Source organism: Antechinus flavipes, chromosome 4 (genome assembly GCF_016432865.1).
Source record: "Antechinus flavipes isolate AdamAnt ecotype Samford, QLD, Australia chromosome 4, AdamAnt_v2, whole genome shotgun sequence".
Lineage (NCBI taxonomy): Eukaryota > Metazoa > Chordata > Mammalia > Dasyuromorphia > Dasyuridae > Antechinus > Antechinus flavipes.
The window spans coordinates 449,171,940-449,198,525 of NC_067401.1; the positions used below are offsets into that span (position 1 = coordinate 449,171,940).

General features: G+C 34.3%; 1 protein-coding gene across 3 annotated transcripts in view; it reads left to right on the top strand.

Moving 5' to 3' along the window:
• The window catches only part of PKN2 (protein kinase N2), a 181,389-nt gene that overhangs the window by 136,145 nt on the left and 18,658 nt on the right, over positions 1-26,586 (top strand). For 2 of the 3 annotated variants that reach the window (XM_051999330.1, XM_051999331.1), the window contains 10 exons: positions 3,193-3,336; positions 3,653-3,728; positions 4,031-4,205; positions 4,459-4,585; positions 5,391-5,521; positions 5,625-5,700; positions 5,850-5,941; positions 18,270-18,446; positions 20,312-20,374; positions 21,324-21,400. In XM_051999330.1, coding sequence (XP_051855290.1) covers positions 3,193-3,336; positions 3,653-3,728; positions 4,031-4,205; positions 4,459-4,585; positions 5,391-5,521; positions 5,625-5,700; positions 5,850-5,941; positions 18,270-18,446; positions 20,312-20,374; positions 21,324-21,400 — 1,138 coding nt within the window. The remainder of the gene's footprint in view (positions 1-3,192; positions 3,337-3,652; positions 3,729-4,030; positions 4,206-4,458; positions 4,586-5,390; positions 5,522-5,624; positions 5,701-5,849; positions 5,942-18,269; positions 18,447-20,311; positions 20,375-21,323; positions 21,401-26,586) is intronic. The other variant, XM_051999332.1, reaches the window with a different exon arrangement.

Below are 26,586 nucleotides of genomic sequence, written 5' to 3' on the forward strand. Positions count from 1 at the left end.
TTCTTTTAAATAAGAATATCATAATCATCCAAACTTGATTCCAAATGTAGGATACTGTGAAAAACAATGGAATTGCAAAAGAAGTAGATTATATTGTCTTCACCTTCCAGAGGCTTAAACTTTAGACAAAGAGTATATTTATCTCAAAAAAAAAAAAAAAAGGAATAGTTATAATAGCTCATGTCATATTTTAGGATAAAGGGAGTCTTTAGAGACCACCTAGTCCATTTCCCATCATTTTGTATTAGAGGAATGGCAGGGGCCAGTAGGTAGGTGACTTATCTGAGGTCAAGCTTTTAATAGGTTGCAAAACCTTTGCTCCAGAGCTATGCTCGAACATGATGCAGACGTCACGTGCTCTGGGAATGTAAGTATAGTAGTGATCATGGAAGGCTGGTATGGATACCAGTAGGGATGTACAGAGGGTTTGGGGAGAACAAAGTATAGAACATTTTGGGTAAATTAGAAGTTTCTGGAAAAAAGTGGGATATAAATAACACTTTGACTGGAGAGGACCTTGAATGCTAATCAGAGGGATTTGGAACTGTCCAGTCTTATGTCAACATCTAGCGCAGTGCTTTGTCCCCCAGTATAGGTAGCAGTATATTGTTAGTGTTTGTTACAAGAAGAAATAGACATTTGGGGAGTCACTAAACATTGTTAGTTTTTATTGGTGAGGTGTGGAAAAGTGGAAGAATGTGACATAGCTTTGCTTTGGGAATATTGATCTACCAGTGTTGAAGAAAATAGATTGGAAGAAGATTAACAGAAGCCAGTCAGAAGACTTTGGCAAATAATCTATATCCTAGCAGAGAATAAAATGAAAGGAATATTTCTAAAAGATCTGACAATAGAAGAAGCAATAGAACAGCAAGAAAGGGGCATAATTCGTCATCTGTTAATGGTTCCTATATGTAAAAAAGTGTTTTAGATGCAGAGGGCAAGATCAAAAGCCTTTGGTTGTCCACACCTTGCCTTCGTGAAGCTTATAGTCTAGCAGGGGAATATGATATACCCCACTAACTAATATAAAAATAGATACAGAAACATTGTTAATATAAGGTCCAAGTGAGTGATCATTACTCCCTAGGAAGATTCAAAGAATTTCAGGAATAAAGAACAGCATGACAACAAAAATAAGGCCCCCATCTTTGTAAATATAGGATACAGGAATATTGTAAAGTAATAACTTCAGCCAAAATACAGAGTACATAAAGGGAAGTAATATAAAGATATCTTAAAATGGGGAGTGGAGGTAGGCAGAGAGAAAGTTGCCAAACTATGAAAGGTGGCCTTAAGATGGCAGTCTGAGGCCCTGAACTTGATACATTGAATGACTGAGCAGAGAAGGGACTGAGATCATTGAATAAGGAAGATAATAATTAATGGGTTTTTTTGGATTATAAAATTTGCAGAGTGCTTTACAAACATTATCTCTTTTAATCCTTACAATAACCCTGGGAGGTAGGTGCTATTGTTACTCCCATTTCACAAATAAGAAAATTAAGACAGAAATTAAATTACTTGCTCAGGGTCACCTGTGACATCTTAGGAAAGATTTAAACTCAGTTCTTTCTTACTCCAAATCCAGGACACTACTAATACCCCAAACTGCCTGATAACTTCAGTTGTAGTGTGCAACATGGAACTTTGTAGGAAAACTTGTGGGGTTGTGGGAAGGAACTTGAGCATAAAGGGTTTGGTGACTAGATAGCATTTTTGTGGGACAAGGGACAAAGAGAAGGAGGGGTTCAAGATAATATCCAAGATTTCAAGCCTGTTTGACTAAAAGATGTATTATTGCTACTTTTAGGGAGCTGGTTTAGGGAGAAAAATGAGTTTGTTTTTTAGATCTATTAAGTTGTTGGGATGGATTTGTGTTTTAGTGAGAAAATCCTGAACTGGAAATTGAAATGCTTGATGAGGGTTTCAGGTGGATTCTTTAAATCTTTGTGGGTACATAAAGTGAAAGGTCAAACATCATGATCTTTTGGGTTCTTTACGTCTAAAAGGTATAATTCCATGATTGTGGTTTATAAGTATACATTTATTTTAATGAAGTTACAGTTTTCCATTAATAGTGGAAAGATTTTTCATCTTTAGTTTGGACTTTTCTTTTCAAAATGCTTTTATAACTAAATAGAGTAGTTAAAATATTCCTCCATCTCTTCTACTGAATAGTAACTAAAAAATTAATACTTCTTATAATGTCTAAATTATTGTTTGATATTACCTTTTTCTTACAATGTAGTTCTCAAAATTTGTTTCTAGGATATTTCATTAACTTGTTGCAGTATTATAGCTGGCCATGGTTAAATTATTCCAATCTGCCCTCTTCAGCATTATCTTGAAAACTCCTTCATCCCTTGCTTTTTCATGTTTGTAATAGTAGTTAATTATGTTTATTAGTGAGGGCTGGTGACCATGGACCTACCATCTATTCAACTCAAATTCCATTTTGGAATAACCATTAACTTCATGTTGACACATGGTGATATAAAAGTACCTACCTCACATTGTAAATACGAAATTAAATAACATGGAAAGAGCTTTGTAAAACCTTAAAGATTGTTATAAATACTAGTTATGATGGAGAGCTAGGTGTTCTTTTTTTTTTTTTTTTTTTCTGTTTTAGGTAAGTGTTCTTTTCTTTTTCTGTTTTGAGGTCTTTGCATATTTGTGTGTACATGTGTATGTCCCTGATCCAGTTGTATTATATATTTCCCATATTTTTCCGTGTCAAAATAGATTTTATGTTGTGTAAGATAATGGATTTTCAAATTAGGGATTGAGGATTGTAGATATAAGATATGTGGTTTCATAAAATAAATTACCATCAAGTAATTTATTATTTACAGAGCCTAAAAGAAAAAAAAATATTTATCTGTTTTTGTAGATAATTTGCAAAATTCTAAAAAGAAATATTTACAAGAGCCTGGTACTTAAAATTGATTTGTACCTATGATACATTTTATTATTGTTGGATTTAGTATAAACTAAATTTTCCTTTTAACATAAGTAGAGGTATACATAGCTTTGTTCGTTTGTACATCTTCAAACGCTCTTTTGTTATAAACTTTGGTCTTTTGAATAGAAGTATTTTAATTTTATAGTGTTTAATTCAAGCATGTTCCAATGATGTATGTATGTATTTTTGTTTTTTGTTTTTTGTTTTGTTTTTTATTGTCTTAGTCACGTGAACTGGAAATTTCAGTTTATTGGCGTGATTGGCGATCTCTCTGTGCAGTAAAATTTCTAAGGTTAGAAGATTTTTTAGACAACCAGCGACATGGCATGTGTCTCTATCTGGAACCCCAGGGTACTTTATTTGCAGAGGTAATAAACTTGATTATTTCTTTTTTAAAACGTAAGCATAGATTTAAATCATATAAGTAAAACACGTAAGAATTGTTATAATAGTAGAAAAAATAGTATAAAAGAAAGTATATAGTACCTGATACTGGCTCAAGTGTTAAGAGATTTGTGGTTCTATCTGACTTTCCCACTGATTTTGACCTTACCTTTCCTATGCTGAGCACACCCAATTAAGGATCTCTAGGACCCCATCCAGTTCTCATAACAGAGGATTCCAATTGATTTTGTAGAATGGAAATCATATGGATTTAAACTTACTATATTTCCTTTATTACAGGTTACCTTTTTTAATCCAGTTATTGAAAGAAGACCAAAGCTTCAAAGACAAAAGAAAATCTTTTCAAAACAACAAGGTAATTATACTAAGGAAAAGAAAGTTTTTATGTGATGAGATACTGAAGTATTTCATAATAAAAATCTAAATGGGGTTCAAAAAAGTGAGAGCAAGACCTTTTCTGTTCATCTTGAAACTATTTACAATTGACATGATACAGCTGCATCTAATAATGAATAGTTTAGAACTGCTAAAAAGGTGGCAAATTCTGTTGGTTCTTCATAAATTATGAACACATGAATATGATTTTTTTTAATTATGGCTTTTGGTAATATGTAAAGAAATTATTGCACTCTGTCTTTTTATTCACAATATCCATAGGCAAAACATTTCTCAGAGCTCCTCAAATGAATATTAATATTGCCACTTGGGGAAGGCTGGTGAGAAGAGCAATTCCAACAGTAAATCATTCTGGCACCTTTAGCCCTCAGGCTCCTGGGCCTACAACAGTACCTGTGGTTGATGTGCGTATTCCAGAACTAACACCACCAGCAAGGTATACATCTTAGATTTTTAAGCAGGGTTTACATAAAAACAGTAATTAGAGAATTTTTATATATGTTGATTACACTGAATTAGTTAAATTTCCTTTATTTAAACTTCCTTAAACTTCAAATACGAATGTGAAGCTAATATTTCTGTATTCATTAAAAGAATCTCAAGCTGACAGTTTTTTTAAAATCTAAAGACATTTTAAAATAAGTACCTTCAATTTACTACTTTTGATAAATGATTTTGTCTTTTACAAGTGACCCTACAGTAACCAAATTGGATTTTGAACTTGAACCAGAAACACCTCCAGCCCCACCACGTGCATCTTCCTTTGGAGAAATACATGAACCTTCAGAGTTAAGAGTTTTGGATGTACCAGGACAGGCAAGACAGTTTTAAAACATTTATTTTGGCCAAACAAATTAAAATTATGAATGTTCAAAGAGGATTTATTTTAGTATTTTACTTTCCCAGTTACATGTAAAACAACTTTTTAGCATTTGTTTTTAAAGCTTTTGAGTTCTAGATCCTCTCCTTTCCTCTCTATCTTCCAACCCGCAGCGTGAAGTTATGTAAAACATAGTGATATTGTTCTAAACTGGCTTAAATAATTATCTGCAAACAGATTACGTATCTTTATTGTGTATGAAATTATCCCAATCATATTAGATATAATAAATAAGAGCCAGTATCTTAATCTTTTAACGGTTATTGAAATTAACAATTTGGTGTTCAGATGACCAATTTCAGATGAAAATTGAGCCAAAAAGATATCCATTTCTTTTAGGCATCTGAAGCATATCATGAGTATCCATTCTTTTTCATTTTAGGCTGCATTCGTTGTTTCTTATTTTACCACCACTCTCTTCCCATTAGACTGTTATCCCATAAGTTTGTTTATGCTATCTTTTATATGTCTTGGAGAATTTTATATTACTCAACACACAATTGGTACCTAATAAATGTTTATAGAATTAACTAGGTAACCATTCCTGTATGTGAACAAAGTGTTAAAACCTGGTTAGAGAACATGTCATTGATTGTTATTTCAACCTCATTAGACTACATTCAAGTTTTGTTTAGAAGACTATATTGCCTCTATAATTATTTAACTTCATTTTTAACCATCTCTGATTGTAGTGTTCTACTTTTTGAAGGCTAATTGATTTTTTTCTCAATATTTCATTAGGATTCAGAAACAACTTTTAATTTTGAAAATGACAGAAATAATATTGCTTCAAAAAAACAAGCTGAATATGAGCCTCCTATCCCTCAATCAGGCCTAGAGTATAGAAGTGTTCAAGAATCTGAGGATAGAAGGTAATCTAAATTTATGAAATTTTTATGAAACTTCCTGAATAGATTTTTCAGTTTAAGTTTATAATTTAGTCTAATAATTATGTTGATAATTACTTTTTTTCAGATCTCCACAGAGATTTCAGTTTAGTCTTCAAGACTTTAGGTGTTGTGCCGTATTGGGTAGAGGGCATTTTGGAAAGGTATGCCTTTAAAGTTTTTCTTAATTAATCCTAAAAGTAAATTATACTGTTTTAATTTAGAAGCAGTCTCATCCTTTTTGGAAAGAAATAAGGTGAAAATACAAAGTGTAAGTAAATAATTTACTTTATATTTTTCTATGTCATTGCAGGTGCTTTTGGCTGAATACAAAAATACAAATGAGATGTTTGCCATAAAAGCCTTAAAGAAAGGAGATATCGTTGCTCGGGATGAAGTAGACAGGTTAGTTTAAAGAAAGCAAACTAAAATTATTATTATTATTATTATTATTATTATTATTATTATTAATTTTTTTTCTTTTGCTGAGACAATTAGGGCTAAGTGACTTGCCCAGGGTCACACAACTAATAAGTGACTAAGGCCAGATTTTAACTCAGGTTCTCCTGACTTCAGGGCTGTATCCACTGTACCATCTAGCTGCCCCAAACTAAAATTATTTAATGTTCATTTTTTTTTTCTGATAGAAGATATTTTAAGGAATGAGTTATTTTATGTGCTCAAATGTAAGCCTTTTTCCAAACCTTCTGTAATATTTTCTTTCTGCGTATCTCTCTATCTTTTTGGGAAAATTTAACTGGTTAATGAATTTAAACATATCATAATGAAATTCAGAAATAAACACTAGCTACAACTTATTTGTTCTTGATATTCAATAATGTTAGAGTAAGGCAGTTCTCTAATTATTGTGAAAAAGATATAACTGATTCTGTAACAGCCTTCTCATCACATTTTTCTCAATGTCAATTAATTGATAGTCACACAATGTTAGGCAGATAGGCAGAGAGGAGCCAACATCTTTTAAAACAACAACAACAACAACAAAAATCCTCACCCATTTCCAGTAATCCCCAGCTAGCAGTCATCTTTTCTCTCTCTTTCCCTTCAAGGCTACAATTCTTGAGAAAGTCTCATAAATTCAGTGCCTTTATTCCTTTTCTCTTGCTCATTGTTAAATTGTCTGTTATCTGATTTTCAGCCACATCATTTAACTGAAATGATTCTCTCCAGAATAAAAGTGACGTATTAATTGCCAAACCAAATTTTCATTTCTCAGTCTTTATCCCTCATGACCACTTTGTGACTTTTGATGCTGTTTGTCCTTTTCTTTTGGATATTTTCTATGACACTACTCTCTGGTAGTTGTTTTTCTTACTATCCTTTTCTTTCTCCTTTGCTGAATTGTCACTGAGGTCAGACCCATAAATCATACTTTTTCCCTCAAGGCCTAACACTTGTCCTAACACTTCCTCCCCTCTCTCAAATTATTTTGCATAGTGATCTCATCAGTTCTTATAGGTTCAATTTACCTCTGTACAAATGATTTCTAGAGTTCTATATCTATTCATAGTCTCTTTCTCGAGCTCAAATCTTACATTACTAACTGCCCCATGAATATCTTAAATTAGATGTCCCCATAGATGTCTCCAAATTGACATTGTCTTTCTCCCTAGAATTCCTTTCTTCCAAACATCCTGTTTGGAAGAAACTCGTTAATCAATAAGTAATTAACTTCTTTTTGATCAATTCTAAATTTCAGGGAATTTCTTTTTTCTTGGATATTGTTTTATATCTCTTATTCCAATTTTTTTGTTTGTTCATTCTTCCAATTTACTTCTATGGCTTTAGGCTATATCAATCTTTGCTCACGTCACTGGGGACTGTCTGAGTTGAGCTTTTGTCCTCTTGGCACTGTTTGTTGCTTTTTTGGTGTATTGAGTGTTGTGTTACTAGAATCCCACTAGCCTGTAAGTTTTCAGCGTTCCCCAAAAGCTCTGTATGTTTCTGGTTTAGATTTAGGTCTACACAACCCTCGCTGCAAGTCCAGTAGTCTGTTGCTGGACTCAGTCCCTTTGAATTGGCCAGGAAGCTCCATGATTCAGAGGGACAGAACTTCTGGTTCCCTTTGGAATAGGATTCCTGACCTGACTATTCTGCTGCAGAATTCACATTGAGCTGAAACCTGGGATCCACTAGAACCCCCCTCAGCTCCTGGGCTCAGCCATACAGCTGTTCCTTCTTTATGGACTTAATCCTAAATCATTTCACAATCTTAGGCCCACAACCATCCCTCACCCTGGACCACCACCCTAGCCTTCCTTGGATTCATGACCAAAACTGGGTAGGGAATGACAACATCGCCAACTCGAATCTATTGTGTAGGATCACAAGATCAGGTGGTTCTTTTGGGGACTTCTCCTTATCCTGGTTTAGTTTTCATTCAGTTTCAAGGTGATAACCCCCCTGACCAGACCCAGTCCAAGGTCCACAGACCACTTCTCTTGTCTTCCTTTGCCAGTCTGGGCTAGATAAGTGACTTATTGTGATTTTTCCTGGATTTTCCAATCAGGACTTCATATGGCATGTCTTTGTGGAGAAGCTGGGTTGTATCACTTCCTGGTACTCTGCCATCTTGGCTCTGTACCAAAAGTCATAGAGATCTATGATTTTTGAGGGGAGGGTATGATCATCCTCTCAATCAATAAACATTAATTAAGCTCTGGGGATACAAAAAGAGGCAAAAGACAGTCCTCGACTTCAAGGAGCTCCCAGTCTAATGGATCATCTAATGGATTGTACTCTCATAACCTGTTTTGCCTACGTTCTCTTCCTTGTACATACATGCCTCCTTCACTCATATGCCTGGGCTGTTTCAGATGGCCTTCTGGTCCATTGCCTTGTCTCAAGTCTACCCATTCCATTACCCATGTATGCAGCTCCTAGAATGACCTTCCCAGAGGGAAAGGCAGATTCCCCCTCCCCTTCAGTAAAGTCCCAGTTCTCCCTGTTCTCTTAAGGAGAACTCCTTAATGCTCTGCTCTGCCATAGAAAGCTCTTCCCAACTTTGTAGTCAGTGTGCTTTGCTTCCTCTGCACATGGTCCAGTAGCCTTGGCTTCCAGGATGTTCTTCAAACAGAGCACTTCCAGCTTGTCACTCATTTTTGGCAGTGGCTGTTCTGGCCTCCTGCAAGATTCAGCTCAAACCTCACATTCTTCCCTTCATCCCTATAGGAAGGAAATTATTTTCTATATACACCATCTATGTCTGGTTACATTTTGCCTCTCACATGAGAATGTTGAGTTCATTGAGGCAAGAGCCCTGTTTTTGCCTTTCTTTTTATCCTCAGGACTTGGCCTCTTGCCTGACTACAAAGGAGATACTTAATCTTTGAAGTGTTTGGCATTAGGGTGTAAGAAAAGGTGCTTAGATGGGAGTCTGAATTCTTAAGTTCACATCCTCATTCTAACTTTCATTAGCTGTATGCCTTTGACAAAGCCATTTAAAACATCTCAAACTTAGCCTTCTCATGTATAAAATGGAATTAGCATTATTTATCTATAGTTGTGAGAACATTTTCTAAATTGTAAAGTAATAGGTAAATGTAAGCAGCTGCCATTCTTCATTCTATGTAAGAATTCATATAACGTGAAATACAAAATTATTATGGATCCCTTAAAAGTATGATTGAAGGACATAAATAACTTTTGTTACTTATGTGTATGTTTATTGTTGATATCAATTAATATGAATTATCCACTTTTGTAGAAGCAGCAAATTGGTTAAACCCCAACAGTGTAGTAGAAAATATGTCTGGTTTAACTCTTTATACTTTCCACCCTTGAGAATGATCTATTTCTTATATGTTCATATCCATATTTCTACAATATTCTTTTCCTGAATTTTTATTTTCTTGAAATATTCTAATTGTGTTTTATTTTTAAGAGCTCATTAAATGTAAGTCAGTATAACATGTATTTATATTGTACATATATATAAATTGCAGTGGCTGTATGGAAAAAGATTTTGATAGGCAGTTTGGGTTAGTGGACAGAGGACTGACCTCAGACTATGTAAAAATCTGGGTTCAAACCCATCTCTGACATAGATTGATTCTGACACAAGTTTCTTAATCTCTCAGTGCCCGAAACAACTAAGAACAGTTAATGATCTATTGCAGCAGAAGGAATTTCCTCATTGGGGGTTCCCTATCCCAGTTAATTACTCAATAAACATATATAAAGCTCCTATATGTACCAGGCACTGAGCTTATAGTCACTACCTTAAAGTTTACAGTGTAATAAAGGGGACAGCAAGCAAATACATATGTACAAAGCAATCTATATAGAGAACAGAGCAGAAAGTAAATTAACAAGAGGGCAGGCTTTTAATAAATTAAAAAGAAAGGCTTTCTGTGGAAGATAGAATGTTAGTTGAGACTTGAAGGAAGCCAGAGAGGTCAGTAGTTAGAAACGTGAAGGAGGGCATAGGGCATAGCCAGAGAAAAGTCTGGAGCCAAGAAATGAAGTGGCAGATTTTTGGAACTTCCCAGCAGCTAGTGACATTGGATCAAAGAATATCTGGTAAGGAATAAAATGAAAGAAGGCAGGAAAGCTAAAAGGGGGCTAGGCATAGTTTTCTGAATGCCAAACAGAGACGATAGGAAGCCACTGGAACTTTTTGAGTAGGAACTTTTTACCCTTTAGAAAAATCACTTTGATGGCTGAGTAGAGTGTGTTTTGGAGTGAGAACCTTGGCACAGGCCGATCTATTAGCAGATATTGCAGCAATAAAGGTATGAAGTGAAGAGGATGTGCACCAGCATGGGGCAGAGTCAGGAGAGAAGAGGGCGTATTCAAGAGATGTTGCAAAAGTGAAATTTGCAGACCATATGAATATGGTAGATGGCGTGGCAAAAAGAGAGAACTCCAGGATGCGAGTTTGAGACACTGGAAGGATTGGTGTGGCCCTCTGCTGTAATACCAATGAAATTACAGATCCAGACTCCCTGATTAAGCAGATGTGCTAAACGTAAACAGCAGGACAGAGCGACTTAGTTCATTCATTGTAAAACAAGTAGCAATATCACTTATTATAAAAAATGTTGGGTCATGAGATCACTTTCAAATATTTGGAAGAAATATGTATTTCATTAAAGCAATATCTGTTAATGTTCATGGGTAGCTGTATGGTACATAGAAACTGGTCTTCTAGCTTCACATTCTGTTTTCCCCTGTTTTTTCTGTAGATGGAGAGAGTACAGGGAAGACTGTGTGTGTCTGTGTCTGTGTAACAAACAAGTGAGAGGTCATTTGACTTTTCTGATACTCTTTTACAATATTTAAAAATACTAAATGATACCTTGCCAGCCTCTACCTCATACAGAGTTGCTAAATTAAGAGAATGTTGTATGTTAAAAAAATTTTTTTTAATTGCAAAATACCATACCATTTTCAGTATGCTGAGGGTAGTAATAAGAACTTAAAAGGTATTTAAGAAATGGATTTATCTGTGGTCCAACTTGAATTAGATTAGATCCACTTAGATTTTCTTTATTCCCTTTCACTTCTTTTCTTTTTCCTGCTACCTGAAATCACACAGAAGTTTTTATGTGTATTTCCAGGATTCACTGGAGAACCAAATTCCTTGTGTGGCACCGTGCATTTGATAAGTCATCCACTTAAATTCTCCCATCATATTATTTGCCTCTTTATTTGTAATGTGGAGGCATTATAGATTTGGCTGATCTCCAGAGCAGGAACTATTGGGGTCCTGGGGACACCAGATAGTGTCTTGTCTATCTGATTCCCTCTTTCCCTTCCCCTCATCTAATTGCAGATCTGCAGTGGCAAAGGACATTTTCTCATCTAGAGTTTCTAGTAGCCAAGAAAATCATCAGTTCAATCCAAAAAAGAAATTAGATCAAGTGGGGATAAATCATATTGTCAATTAATTCCATTCTAGTTTTGATTGATGTTTAAAAGTTGCTGATTAAAAAATATTAATGATTATAAAAAATAAAAAATTATAAAATAAAATGATTATAAAATAAAAAATAAATAAAAAAATTGTTCCTGTGAGGATCAATGTATATATGAATCTACTATCTATGTTCCAAATATCTATGTTTCCCTAATATCTATGTTCCAAAATTTCCTAGGTGAATAGTCACTAAGCATTTCTGAAGCACTTTTTCTGTTCTAGGCACTGGGCAAATTGCTGAAGATATAAAGAAAGACAGAGTTAGGTTATTTGCCTTCAAGAAGTTCTTTCTTTTTTTTTAAATAGCCTTTTATTTAGAGGTTATATGTAACTTTATAGCATTGACAATTGCCAAGCTTCTTGTTCCAATTTTTCCCCTCCTCCCCCCCTCTTCCCCCCGATGGCAGGATGACCAGTAAATATTAAATACATTAAAGTATAAGTTAGATACACGATAAGTATACATGATCAAACCATTATTTTGCTGTACAAAAAGAATCAGATTCTGAAATATTGTACAATTAGCCTGTGAAGGAAATCAAAAATGCAAGTGGGCAAAAATATAGGGATTGGGAATTCAATGTAATGATTCTTAGTCATCCCCCAGAGTTCTTTCGCTGGGCATAGGCTAGTTCAGTTCATTACTGCTCCATTGGAACTGGTTTGGTTCATCTCATTGCTGAGAATGGCCAGGTCCATCAGAATTGGTCATCATATAGTATTGTAGTTGAAGTACATAATGATTTCCTGGCCCTGCTCATTTCACTCATCAGTTCATGTAAGTCTCTCCAGGACTTTCTGAAATCATCCTGTTGGTCATTTCTTACCGAACAATAATATTACATATTATTCATATACCACAATTTATTCAACCATTCTCCAGTTGATGGGCACCCACTCAGTTTCCAGTTTCTGGCCACTACAAAGAGGGCTGCCACAAACATTTGTGCATATACAGATCCCTTTCCCTTCTTTATGATCTCTTTGGGACAAGAAATTCTTTCTAATAGGAGATATATATAGACCCTGTAACTTGAAGATAATCTCAGAAAGGGGGAGTGGTGTGGCCACGTGGGCTTCATCTTCTGCCTAAGGTGGGATTTGAATTAACTATTAAAAGATTCCGGGTGAAGTGAGAGGGGAACACATTTGGAGCATGGGGGACAACCGCAGCAAGAGGCAAAGTTGGGAGCATCACTTGATCAGAGTGCCTGGAGGAGAGGAAAATGCAGAAAAAGTGGAAAGTAGGAAAAAATGAAATTCCAAAGAACTTGAAATTCCAGAACATTTCTCACATTGGATTTTAGAAATAATAGGAAGCCACTGGAGCCAATGATCTTCTATTGTGCAGCAATAGAACAGAGAAGCAAATGTTGAACCACTCCAGTATCTCTACCAAGAAAACCCCAAATGGGATTATGAAGACTCAGACATGACTGAAAACAATAACATTATATTTTTAATGATTTTACTAAATGTTTTAGTATTTTAGTAGAAATTTCTTAGATCCTAGATCTGAAACTAGAAAAACTTTAGGGGTCAATTATCCTTTGATCTTGATTGGGTTATAAATCTCATTTTAACGTTTTCTTTATAATTTCCTAATATTAGGTTTCTGTTGAAATATTTTTTTAGAATGAAGGCACACAAAAAGCCTAAAGCTTTAAAAAACAAACTAACTTCAGATTTTGTGTTCATAATTAAAAACAGATTGTAATATGTACAGGGTAGGAATTCATCTGTAATATGAAGCTATTAAATGGAGTCTAGACAATAGTTCATAATAGCTACATTTACTGTCACTGTTTAAAATTGAACAGGTGTCTTATATTATCTAGATGATGACTATAATAATATAGCATTTAAAAGACCATGCTGCTTTTAACACAGCAGGTAGACTTTTTAAACATTGTTATAATTATATTTAATTTTTAAAAACCTATTAGCCATGAGATCCAGATCTTTGTGTAAATACATCTTTACAATTATTTTCATTTTTCAAAAAGAGTTCATGTTAAGATTCAAAACACCATAGAGTGAAATTAAGGATGATGGGCCTACATCTTGCCACACTGTAATTTGTAGTTTTAAATTCCAGAGTACTTTGAAAAATCTAAAGTAAACTCATTTTAGTATCAACTCTTGCTTTTTTATGTTTTTTTTTTTTTAAAGGAAAGTATACTCGCACCTATTTTCTAGTAAGAAATAGGTATTTTATATTCTGGTTAGACAGTTACTGTAGAATTCTAAAGGCCATATTTTGATCAGGAAGTCAAATACGTGTCATATTTTGATCTGATTTTGTTATGGTTTAATAGAAAAATATAGATTTGTTTCTACATTTAAATACGTTATCAGTTATATGTTTTATATTAAAATAAAATTTTGTTGAGTTAAAATAACTTTGGGAAATAGAATTTGGGATTAGGAAATGGAAAAAAAAACAGACTTCTAGATTCAGATATTTCACACCTATGTAGTCTGATATTCTCTTCACAAAGTAGATGCTAATTGTGGCAGGTTATGAACAACATCACAAAAAATGAAACTGACATTTAACAGACAGGAAATTATTTCTCTGGGAGTCATTTCCTGTCTGCTAGTGATATGGAAGTCACTAACTGTGGGATTATGTTTAGTCTAACTAGGTAGAACAAAGGTCAGAATGAACTAGAAGAAAGGATAAAAAGTAGAATATATAACTTGCAGTTACAGCAATTTAATGCATTGTCTAAACTAGGTCTTGAGTGAAAAATGGCTAAAAATAAGGGCACTGACTCTTATCATTATTTCATAAAGAAATCTCACTAATAGAATCACCAAAAAAGCCCAGAAACTGCTTCAGCCAGGAAAAATAATCACCTCTTTGCCAAATGAAGATTCCACAGCAGCCAAAGGCAATACTGTCTATCCAGAACATTGAGGGTGGAGGACAACAAAAGAGACCAAACATTATATACTCAGAACTGCATGGGACTTACTCTGATCATTCTCAAGAACATTTATAGACAAAATAGCAAATAGCTACCACATTTATATTCATAGTATCTCATTTTTTATATAAGGCCATGGAAAGGGCACTAAAAACTAAGGGATTTGTAGCTAGATGTAGACATAGAAGAAATTTGTGCTGGATTTGATGTGAACAAATGAATGAATGAATGAAGCATTAAAAGGACTTGTTTTCTGCAAAGCACTATTCTAAGTATTGGGGATATAAATAGAAAATTAAGATAGTCCTAGCTCACACTCTAATAGGAGAAACAACACATAGGGAAAGTCATTGATTTTTAATTCTCTTGGGTATTAATTAACTAAAATAGCTGGAAGAAGGGAGACATAAAAAGAATGGAAAAAATCAAGGACACTATTTTAAGAAAAGAAAAATCTGAAGATATTAATAGCAGCCTGCTTGACCTAGCACATATTTTATCACATTCATATGCCATAATCTGTTTAGCCTTTTCCTAATTGATGGCATCTTTCAGTTTTCAATTCTTTGCCTTCACAAAAAAAGCTGCTGAGAATATTTGTACCTACTGGTCCCTGCAACAACTCCATTAAGTAGGTACTTAAGAGTATTTATCTCAATTTACAGGTAAGGGAATTGGAGTTTACAAAAGCTAAATGATTTAACCTTAATCACATAGGTAGTAAGTCAGAGGCTTCATCTGATCCCAAGTCCAGTATTGTTTGTTCTAGTTTTTCTCAGTAGTCTGATCTCTTCCCATGAGTTCAGTTATCTTTGTGCAGATGACTCCCAAATCCATATGTCCAGCTCTAATATCTGTTCCTAATTCCAGTCTTATACTATCAACTGTTGGTGGATAGAGGAGATATCATGTCCTACAGCATCTCAAAATCAAAATGCCCCCAACAGAACTCATTATACTTAATCCCAGACACATCCCTCTTCCAAACTTATTTTGAAAATAATGATATCCTCAGAGAAGGAGGAATAGGATTTAAAGATGCAATAGCAACTTTGTTGTGATGGTAAAGTGGAGGCAAAGAACTGGAAACTGAAGGAACCCCATAATTGGAAATAGCTGAACAGATTATGGCATATGAATGTGAGAGAACATGAAAGGGCCATATGAAATAATGAAGGCAAAGAGAAATTTGTCAGAAAAATCTGGGAATATTTTTATGAACTAATACAGAGTGAAGTGTTCAGAATCAAGAGGATAATTTATATTATTGTATATAGTATCATACAATAATATTGTAAAGAATCTAACAATCTGATCAATATGATATTCATCCATGATTTCACAGGACTCAGTGGTGACATGTAATATCCACCTCTTGATAAGTAATAAACTCAAGGAGCAAAAACTACACACACACACACACGTACACACACACACACGTACACACACACACACATACACACACACACACACACACACACACACACACACACATACACGGTTATTCATATTGTTAAAAGGGGAAAAAAGCTGTCATCCTTCCACTTGTTGAATTTGTCACCTCAAGCTTCTATCCTCTGAGCAGCCCTCTGAAATTTAATCAGTTGCCCAGTTACATAAAATCTATTTCAATATATTTTGCATTCAATTTATAATCTGTACTCAAATAGCTACTACCCTTGTTCAGACCCTTATCACCTCTTATTACAACTATTACAGTAGCCTCATTATTGGTTCCCTACAAATTTTCCCCTTTCCCCATTGTCTTCCTTTGCCGAATTAGTATTCTTAAGTCACAGATCTGACCATATTACTAATCTACTCAAAAATTTTAAATGCTTCATTATAATTTCTAGGATAAATTATAAATTGGAATTATTTACTATTAGAATTTTAAGACCCACCACAATCTGACTTCACTTAACCATCCTAAGCTTATTTTGTATTATTCTGACATGCTATGAAAGCTTTATAGGAAGGATTTTTTAAAAAACCACACAAAATAATTAGATATGAATTAGTAGTAAATTGCATTGATAGAAATGTCCACATAGTAATTTCTGTCAGAGGCTTTTAGCATTGCATGAAGGAAAGAAGCATTGTTCTGCCTGCATATCTTGTCAGCTCCTTATGGAAACTATTCAGAGGAAAACCTATTCTCTCTTTTTAAAAAAATATTTTATTCCCCAATTACATGTAAAACCCATTCAAAACATTTTTTTTAAGTTTTGAGTTCAAAGTTATATCCCTCTTTCCTTTCCTTTCCCTCCTCTCTGAAATGGAAAATAACCTGATATAGGTTATACATGGGCAATCACTTAAAATGTATTTCCATATTAGTTATTTTGTGCAAGAAAACTCAAAAAAAAAAGGGGAGGGGGAATAGTATGTTTCATTTTGTATTGAGCCACCATCAGTTCTTTGTCTGGAGGCAGATAGCATTTTTCATGATGAGTTCTTTGGGATTGTCTTAGATCATTATGTTCCTCAAATAGTTAAGTCGTTCATCATAAAATATTGCTGTTATTGTTAAGTACCATACCCCCTGGTTCTGCTCACTTAACTCTGCATCAGTTCACGTAAATCTTTCTTAAAGATTTTTCTTAAAGGTTTTTCTTAAATCATCCTGCTCATCAGTAGTCCATTATATTCATATTCCACAACTTGTTTAGCCATTCCCCAGTTAATAAGTAATGCCAAACCTACTGTAATGGATGTGGGTATTTCAGTTGCTGGCCCATACCAGGATGCTTCCTGTGAAACTACTTTTTGCACTATAGCATCTTTGACTTCACATAAAAGTATGATTAGGAGCACAAATTCTATTGGCCTATTGTCAGGCTTTTCCTTCTCAACTCAAAACCTTTTGTCATCATTCCATACTCTCACTTTCTTTCCTCTAGTTTTTGAAAAAAGGTAGCCCTTATCAAGGTCAATTTTTATTATTTTCTCCAGCAGACTCCCCACCCAATAATCTCTTTAATCTTTAGCTTTTCCATACTTACTGTTTCCTTCCCTACCACTGTCACCAGACCCACCCAAAGGCTCTTCCTTCCTTAATCTTCATTTATACCTTGCCATCTCCCCAATATGTTGTTCTTTTCTTCAGCCAAATTCATTATATCCTTATAATTCCCATGGATTTAATTTTCATCTTTATATAGAGACTCATAGCTACATATTGAACCTCAATTTCTTCCCTGAACTTTAGTTCCATATCAGCAGTGATTTATGCCTATTAGATGTTTCAAGCTGAATATTTCCGAGGCATCTCAAACTCATCTTGTCTTAAATAAAACTTAACATCTTTGTTGTCAAACCCACCCATCTTCTAAACTTAGCTATGTCAAAAAAGCTACACCATTTTTCTGATATCCCAAATTCAGAACTTTGATATTATTCTCTCCTCACCCCATGTCCAATTGTTGCCACATTATGTTGCTTACACCACTAAAATCTGTTTCATTTTATCATTTTCTGCTCACAAAATCTTCTTTAAGGCTTTTATCACCCAGATTAAACAGCAGCTTCTTTCTCTCAATCTTCTCCCAACTCTGAAATTCACTTGGCCTCCTATTTCTTTCAAATAAGTTTTAAACACCTGACCTTTAAAGCTCTTCACAATTTGTTCCAGCCTATCTTTTTATTCTACACATAGCTAGGTTTTTACAGAGTTGTTTGCATGATTTCCTCTTTAGATTGAGAGCATGTAGGTAAGGACTTTTACCTTTTCATTCTATTATCAACACTATGCACTGGTCAGACTCATAATAAGTGCTAGTTTACTGGCAGGTTGCTATTTATCAGTTGTAATTTAAATGTCTGATGACTGAATTGCCATTTCAATGTTCTTTTGCAGCCTCATGTGTGAAAAACGAATTTTTGAAACTGTGAATAGTGTAAGGCATCCCTTTTTGGTGAACCTTTTTGCTTGTTTCCAAACCAAAGAGCATGTTTGCTTCGTAATGGAATATGCTGCCGGTGGGGACCTAATGATGCACATTCATACTGATGTCTTTTCTGAACCAAGAGCTGTGTAAGTATACTTTTATACTTTCTGTGCTTTTTATAAGTATTTTCCTTCCCAAACCATGAACATTAAGCCATGATTTCTTTTTGAAGGATAGGTCTGTTTAATTATTAATAAGGTTCTCCAGATTTTCTCTTTCTATTTTATCTAAGCTTATATCACACTGTCCAGGTATTCCTTACTCTATTATTCATGGTAATAAGAAAGTTCTAGCATGAATTACTCCAAATAACAAATGACATTTCTGAGTGACTTTGCTTAGTGATTTAAGTATCTCAAACAAATCAACCTTACTGCGTTTCATTTCCACCTACCTAATGGAAAACATGCTGATTTATAGTCATGAGATCTGAGTTTGAAGTCTGAATCTGAAATCTGTTGTGACCCTGCACAAATCACTTATTTGCTGTCTACCACCCATCTCTGATCACTTGATTTTTTTCTTCCCATTTTTTGTCACTATTAAAGGTCCCAATGTTCTCTAAATTTTTACCATGATTAGTCATCTTTCATTCTGTTTTCCAGTAGAAGTGCTGATGGCAATGAGAAAGTGTCAGTCCTTAATTTGAATTTAACTATGGACTGTAGAAAAGAAATAGCACAGGCCCTATACTTTGAGGGAATTAATAATAACTTTGTTAGAAAGACAAATGTGTACTTTTGAAATTGAGAAAAACATAAATAAATGATAAAAGTATTAAATTGATTAGTCCTAAACTGTTGAAGTTGCATGTTATAGTTTATAGAGTAGTTGACTTGAAAATCAAAAGGAAATGGTTCAAATCTCACTTCAGACACAATAATCATTATAATGCTTTAAGGTTTACAAAGTGTCTCACAAATATTAATTTCCTTTGATCTTTACAACTCCCCTGGGACGTAGGTACTTCTCTTATCTGCATTTTCTAAATGGAGTGGAGGTGAAGGGACTTGGTCAGGATCCCAGCTAGTAAGTGTCTGAGGTCACATTTGAATTTAAAACTGCTGAAATCTAGGTCTGCTACCAAGAGCAAGTCAATTAGCCTCTCTCAGTTTCAAGCAGCTCTACAGGTACTTTAGGAGATTAGTTTCCATAATGACAAAATCATTGGTCCTTGACCCTGATGTTGTTGTTAGTCATTTTTCAATCATGCCTGACTTTCTGACTCCTGTTTGGGATTTTCTTAGAGATACTGTAGTAGTTTACCATGTCCTTCTCAAATTTATTTTTACAGATAAAAAAACTGAGGCAAATAGGGTAAAGTGACTTGGCCAGGGTCACACAGCTATCTAAGTGTCTAAGGTTGAATTTGAACTCCATTTTTCCTGACTTCAAGCCCAGCACTTTATTTACTGTACCACCTAGCTGCCATTCTGTATAATCTTGATCATGCTACACCATAAGTTTTATGAAGCTAATATCTCCTTTTACATTTCTCCAAACTTCTGGCACAGTGCTGTGCACACAGATATTTAATATTTAGTCATTGAATATAAAATAATTTGATTACATAGAACTAGAAAAAAATCAAGACATTTTTAAAATCACATTAGGCAAAGTCTTTCTAAACTCTCAAAATGGTAAGTTAATAAAGAGATAATGGCAGGTTAAAATTTCTTCAGACCCTTTAGTTTCAACTGTCTTCTGGAGTTTGCTCTGTTTTCTTAAACTTCTGTCAATTCATTTAAAGCTTTGCCAAGTAGCTATACAAAATCTAGTCTGAATATAAAGTATATGTAAATACATTTTGAAAATTCTCCAGTCTTTCTACCAATTAACTGCTTTTGACTGAAAGCTAAAAGATTTGGTGTCTTCAAAGCAGAAGGTTATAAATCAAAAGCAAAAATCAATAAAATGTATTAAATCTGTTTTGCTTTAATTCTTTAAACAGATTTTATGCTGCATGTGTAGTTCTTGGATTACAATATTTACATGAACACAAAATTGTTTATAGGTAAGTAAATCTTATACACTGACGATGGGTTTGGATAAGAAATTAAAGCTAATTAGACTTCTCATATTTTTTATGTGATTTATAAAAACACCTCAAAATAAGGACAGCAAGTTTTCCTTGGAAATAAATTTTTTTCCTCTTTTCTTCTCATTGATTTAAAGATCTCAGGATACTTCATATTATTCTGGCACAAATGTAGATTGTGCTTGATTTTTCCTGTTTTCAAATGAGGAATGAAAGTAAACTAAACTATACCAATAGGTAGAGAAAAACCAATAAAAATTATGGCATAAGTCCCACAAACTAAAAATCTCATTACTTTCAAATAAATTTATAATTCAAACAAAGTGCCAAGAAGGTATTCCTAAGTAGAGAATTTAGACATAAGTAAAAATTAGTATATGATTAGCATCGATAAAATACTTGTGATAATATCCTTATAAAGCTTATATTCTCTCAGGAAGGTTAAAGATACTCTCTACAACTTACTTTAGATTACTTATTAACTTGGCAAATCCTTCTTTCCTGCACAGTGGCAAAATTAAACTTTGCTCAGGTCAAAGTCACAAATTCTAAATGAATGAAGGCAGAGTTTGTTGAGGTTTTATGGCATTGAGGTTTCTTCTTTTAACTATATTTTCTTAAGTGATAAAAACACTCCTTTCGGTATGCTTTTTTTTTCCTACCATAACAGAAAGAACTGAATGCTAATTTATCAAATTTGCAAGTAAAGCAGTAAGTATTGCCCAAAGGAGATGGAAAAAAAAAATCAAAATTAGCAATAGAGGATTTAAATCCCAAATCAGAACTTGGAAAATCCATACTTGGTAAAGAGGATATTTGGTCATTTATTGCTGAAGGAATTTATTTTTTTTTTAAACCAGGTTATATATTCATTTCGTTACATTAATTTTAATTTCTTTTCCATTTCTTTTTTTTCCCCACATAGAGATTTGAAGTTAGATAACTTGTTGCTAGATACAGAGGGCTTTGTGAAAATTGCTGATTTTGGTCTTTGCAAAGAAGGTAATTTACTTTTATTGAAGTTATTTTTCAAAGCCTCGTTGTTCCTTTTGTATTTTGGTAGTTTCCTAATGTTGCTTGTGAAAGGGAAGGTACGTTTCAAGTATTTTTTTTTCCCTCTATTAAGATTGTTCTTATCTTTTAATTATCATGTTATTATGAATTTCACAGAAGTTCAGAGGTGAAAGGGACTTGAAGGATCATCAGATCTACTCCACATTTGAGTAGTGGAAGATTTGGAAAGAGATTGAATGACTTGCTCAGTGTCATAGGGCCACTTCTCTGGAATACAAGTTTCTCCCATTTCAGTATTCCCTCAGCTCCATTATGATTCAATAATGTCACACATTGACATTATTAAACATTGAAATTTTCCTGGATATCATCATGGAAGAATATACATATATCATAATTGTCTTTGTAGAAAAATACCAGTAAGCTACTAATTGATTCTGTCCCTATTAAGCATTGTACAAAAACAATTGTGAAGGCTTGTATCTTACTTTAAGATTACTTAAAAGCCAGCTTTCTTTTTTCACTAATTTAGTGAATCTGATCTTGTCAACGTGGTACCATTAGTGTAATTTGCAAACTCTCCATGCTTTATCACTCCTTCTGTGTGATTTTTGTTAGTGTTTTTCACAGATCTTTCTTCAGGATCAATTAAACGTACCAAACCCTTCCTTTAAATCTCTGTATGTTTTATGGACAGAAGTAGAAAACTGTAGCTGTTCATCTGTTCCCTCTTGTTTTTGTCACATCACTAACCTACCTCCTTTTCCTATCACTCATTTCCTTAATGTTACCTCTTCCTTATGAACTAGTCATCTTTGGAAATTCACCAAAGCCCATTTGACCCCAATATGCATCTGTCCATAGTACTTTGCTTTACATAGAATTTGATTTTTCCGTGATTGAATGTTCCTAAATTCACAAACATTTGATGTTGTCAGGAAAGTATTTCTGTTGCGGAGAAAAAGAGGGGAAGGGGCCCTTTGTGGTAGGAAATAATCTGGAATTGTTGAAACTAGGAGGTTGATAGATACTTAGATAGGGAAATCATTTGCTAAATGCTTTCTCTATTCTAAGCACTGACAATAAACTCTAAGTATACAAATATAAGCAAACACAAGTCTTTGCTTTTAATAAATTTCTTATTGAGGAAAACATTATATAAACAGGAGTTTAAAAGTGGGGATTTAGGGATGGAGGAATGTTGTGGAGACAGCCAGGAAAGTAGTGTGTGGAGGCCTGGTTCCAAGGGCTAGAATCAGTTCTAAACTCAGGGTGAAAGTTCACTTTGCAGAGTCTAGGATCAAAGAAGACAATATGTATACATACTTCATAAACTTTAAAGTTCTACATAAATGTTAGTTGTTTACTATTATGCAGTTTTCCTAAATGTTATCCAGTTATTTATTAACTTCCTTCTCTTAAATTCTGAGCACTGCTTATTAGTCACCTGAAGTGTCTGACACTTCATATATCTGAAGTCTCAGATATATGTATTAGTATGTTTACTCAGTGGAATGGTTTTTCAACTATGCATAATAGTCTGGACAATAGTTATTTTTCATCCATTTAGTTTTCCACGTGTGGATTGTTAAAGCAGTCTCTTGAATGTAGCTATATTAATATTCTGGGTTTTTCATGCAGTCAACTCAGAGTCAATTTAGTATCATCTACCAAAGAAACTGCAGAGCAATTTCAACAATCTTTTGTCCATTTGGACATTGCTACTTTTCATCATAGTGGCAAATATTTTGTCTTATTTGATTGTCAGTAATCAGTTATTAACATGTTCATATTAATAAACAGATATGTCTGTTACTTGCATTTATTAAGGCTCTTATGTGATCTTAGTATAAACACAAATGATGCCTTGAGTTTTGTTTTTACCTTAAGGTTTACTTTGTAAAGATGTGACCTATTTGAGAATCGTTGATGGCAGTCTTTATATTCCCATTTCTTATTTTCACCAATGATATCATTGATGTTGAATTTATTTTCCACAAAGGTGCGAAAGTATCTTTCTGTAGAAGAGTGGGTAGTAAAAATTTTTTCATTTGTCTTTTTCTTTTTTAATAACAACATGTCCTGTGACCTTTTGAAGGTAGTGAGTAATGTGAATCTTGAGTGTTTTCAGTGCTGGGTCCCTGCTCAGTGTGGGTCCCTTCACTGTGAGGTAGTTCTTGTCTACTCTGAGCTGTGCTTGGTAGGATTCTGACAGTCACAAGGGCTACAAAGAAGTCCTTATTGAAGACCACAACAGAGGTTCACCAGTTTGGTCTGATAGCGCTCACTTGGCTCCCGCCTCAAACTATCTTTGTTTTTTTGATCTTCCTCCTTTGTAATACTTTCACGCGAATTTATGTTCTAAGCCATTTTTACTGCCTTTTTCTGTCATATCCCTCTTCTTGGCATAGAATCATACATTGAGAGCTAGAAGATACTTTGAGGCCAGTGAGCCCAAACACTTCATTTTAACCAATGAAAAAACAGGTCAAACAAGCAAAGTAATAAGAACTGGGACTCACACCCAGTTCTTCTCAAGCTAAATCCACCATGCTCTTTGCTAGCTAAAGCACTTCTTGGATTGTATCTTCTTCTTCTTCATTTTTTATTTGTTGTTCATTTTATAGGTCAAGTTAAAGCTGTTGTATTGTTTTATGTCTTCTTATCATTCACCTTCTGTATTGATATTTTTATATTTCCTCTAATAAGTGGTCCAGGTACACAGAGCTGAATACAGTAACAAATTTCTTTGTTTCTGTTGTTATATTGTCAATTTCATTTTTTGTGCTTCTCAATGATTATCATATTCACCATTAATTGACCCTCTTCTACCTATGTAAGAGACAAATTAATTAGCTTATCGAGTACCCCAACCAGTTCTCTGTGAATTTAAAGTGCTGGATATTTTATGAGCAGTCTGCAGTCCTTTAACCCAGGGCTTCTTCAACTTTTTCCTTTTATGACCCTTTTTCACCTAAGAAATTTTTATGTAATCCCTGGTTTATAGGGAATCAAATTAAACACTTATTGCTAATAAGTTAAAATTTTGCAAACCTCCTCCTCTATATTCAGTCATAAGACCTCATATGGAATTGTGAAAACCTGGCCTTTAGCCTCGTCAATTTGTCAGACCTGAACCTTAATTTCCATTATATTTTCATCATCTTCCCCTATGCCCATCTTCATAGTTAAGGTGCTAAGTATCAAAATTATTCTCTTTTTTTGGAAGTACTTGTCAGATTCTTCATGTAGAATTTTTCTCCTTTTTTATCCTCTTTAACAGATGCTGGAATGTAGGCCACAATTATCATGATGATCTTACTGCAAAAGACATTGTTCAAAAAATCTGTACAATGATGTCTTTTCTTGCCTTTGACTGTTGAGGAAAACAGCTCTGCTTACTCTTTGATTTGCCTTTTTTTTTTTTAATTTTATTTTATTTAATAATAACTTTGTATTGACAGAATCCATGCCAGGGTAATTTTTTACAACATTATCCCTTGCACTCGCTTATGTTTCGTTTTTTTCCCCTCCCTCCCTCCCCCCCCCCCCCAATGGCAAGCAGTCCTATATATGTTAAATATGTTGCAGTATATCCTAGATATAATACATATTTGCAGAACCAAACAGTTCTCCTGTTGCACAGGGAGAATTGGATTCAGAAGGTAAAAATAACTCGGGAAGAAAATCAAAAATGCAAATAGTTCACATTCGTTTCCCAGTGTTCCTTCTTTGGGTGTAGCTGTTTCTGTCCATCATTTATCCATTGAAACTCAGTTAGGTCTCTTTGTCATAGAAATCCACTTCCATCAGAATACATCCTCATACAATATCGTTGTCGAAGTGTATAATGATCTCCTGGTTCTGCTCATTTCACTTAGCATCAGTTCATGTAAGTCTCTCCAAGCCTCTCTGTATTCATCCTGCTGGTCATTCCTTACAGAATAATAATATTCCATAACGTTTATATACCACAATTTACCCAGCCATTCTCCAATTGATGGGCATCCATTCATTTTCCAGTTTCTAACCACTACAAACAGGGCTGCCACAAACATTTTGGCACATACAGGTTCCTTTCCTTTCTTTAGTATCTCTTTGGGGTATAAGCCCAATAGAAACACTGCTGGATCAAAAGGTATGCACAGTTTGATAACTTTTTGGGCATAATTCCAGATTGCTCTCCAGAATGGTTGGATTCGTTCACAACTCCACCAACAATGCATCAGTGTCCCCGTTTTCCCGCATCCCCTCCAACATTCATCATTATTTTTTCCTGTCATCTTAGCCAATCTGACAGGTGTGTAGTGATATCTCAGAGTTGTCTTAATTTGCATTTCTCTGATCAATAGTGATTTGGAACACTCTTTCATGTGAGTGGTAATAGTTTCAATTTCAATGAAAATTGTCTGTTCATATCCTTTGACCATTTATTTGATTTGCCTTTTACTTACAAACATACCTCCTTTTTGATTCAGATTCCTTTTTTTCTTCTGTTTTTTGTTTTTGATTGCAAGAAGGTATTTGTTGATTTGATCTAGTTGTTCCAATAATATGTCACTTCATTGATCATCTTGCCAGAACTCCCATTTAGGTAAAGTACTCAGATTGAAATTAATATTGATGACTATCCCAGAGCTATTTGTTAATTAATTCAGTCTTCCTTCCTTTTTTGTCACACTACCACAGTCTCTATTAAAACGAAAGGGGCTGTCTAGCACTGAGGTCCATTTTTTTTTCTTTTGTTTCTTTGATATTTTTAAAAATTTCTTTGAATTGGATCTAGGATTTTACTAGTGTATATATTGGGGAACTCCCTGTACAAGTGAAGGTCAGGAACTTCATGTCAACTTAAACAACCTTAGAGATCTGCTTTTGAATCAGGGTCTCACTGCCAGGACATCTCAGGCATGCTTAGAACTCAGATCTTCTGGATTCATCTGTGCAGCTCTTCCTCTTGGTGGTTTTTGTTTAATGGGGAGACTTTTGCATAACATTTTAAGGCTTGTAGATCATGAGGCAGAGAACATCTTGTTTTAAACGAAGTTATCAAAGATGAGCTTTTTTATTTAATATGATTGGGGTCAGAGATCCAGTTTGAATGTAATTGATGGAAATAATGCCCACGGGCTGTGGATACATCAAATATGCTTTCTTGCCTTGGTGCCTTCACA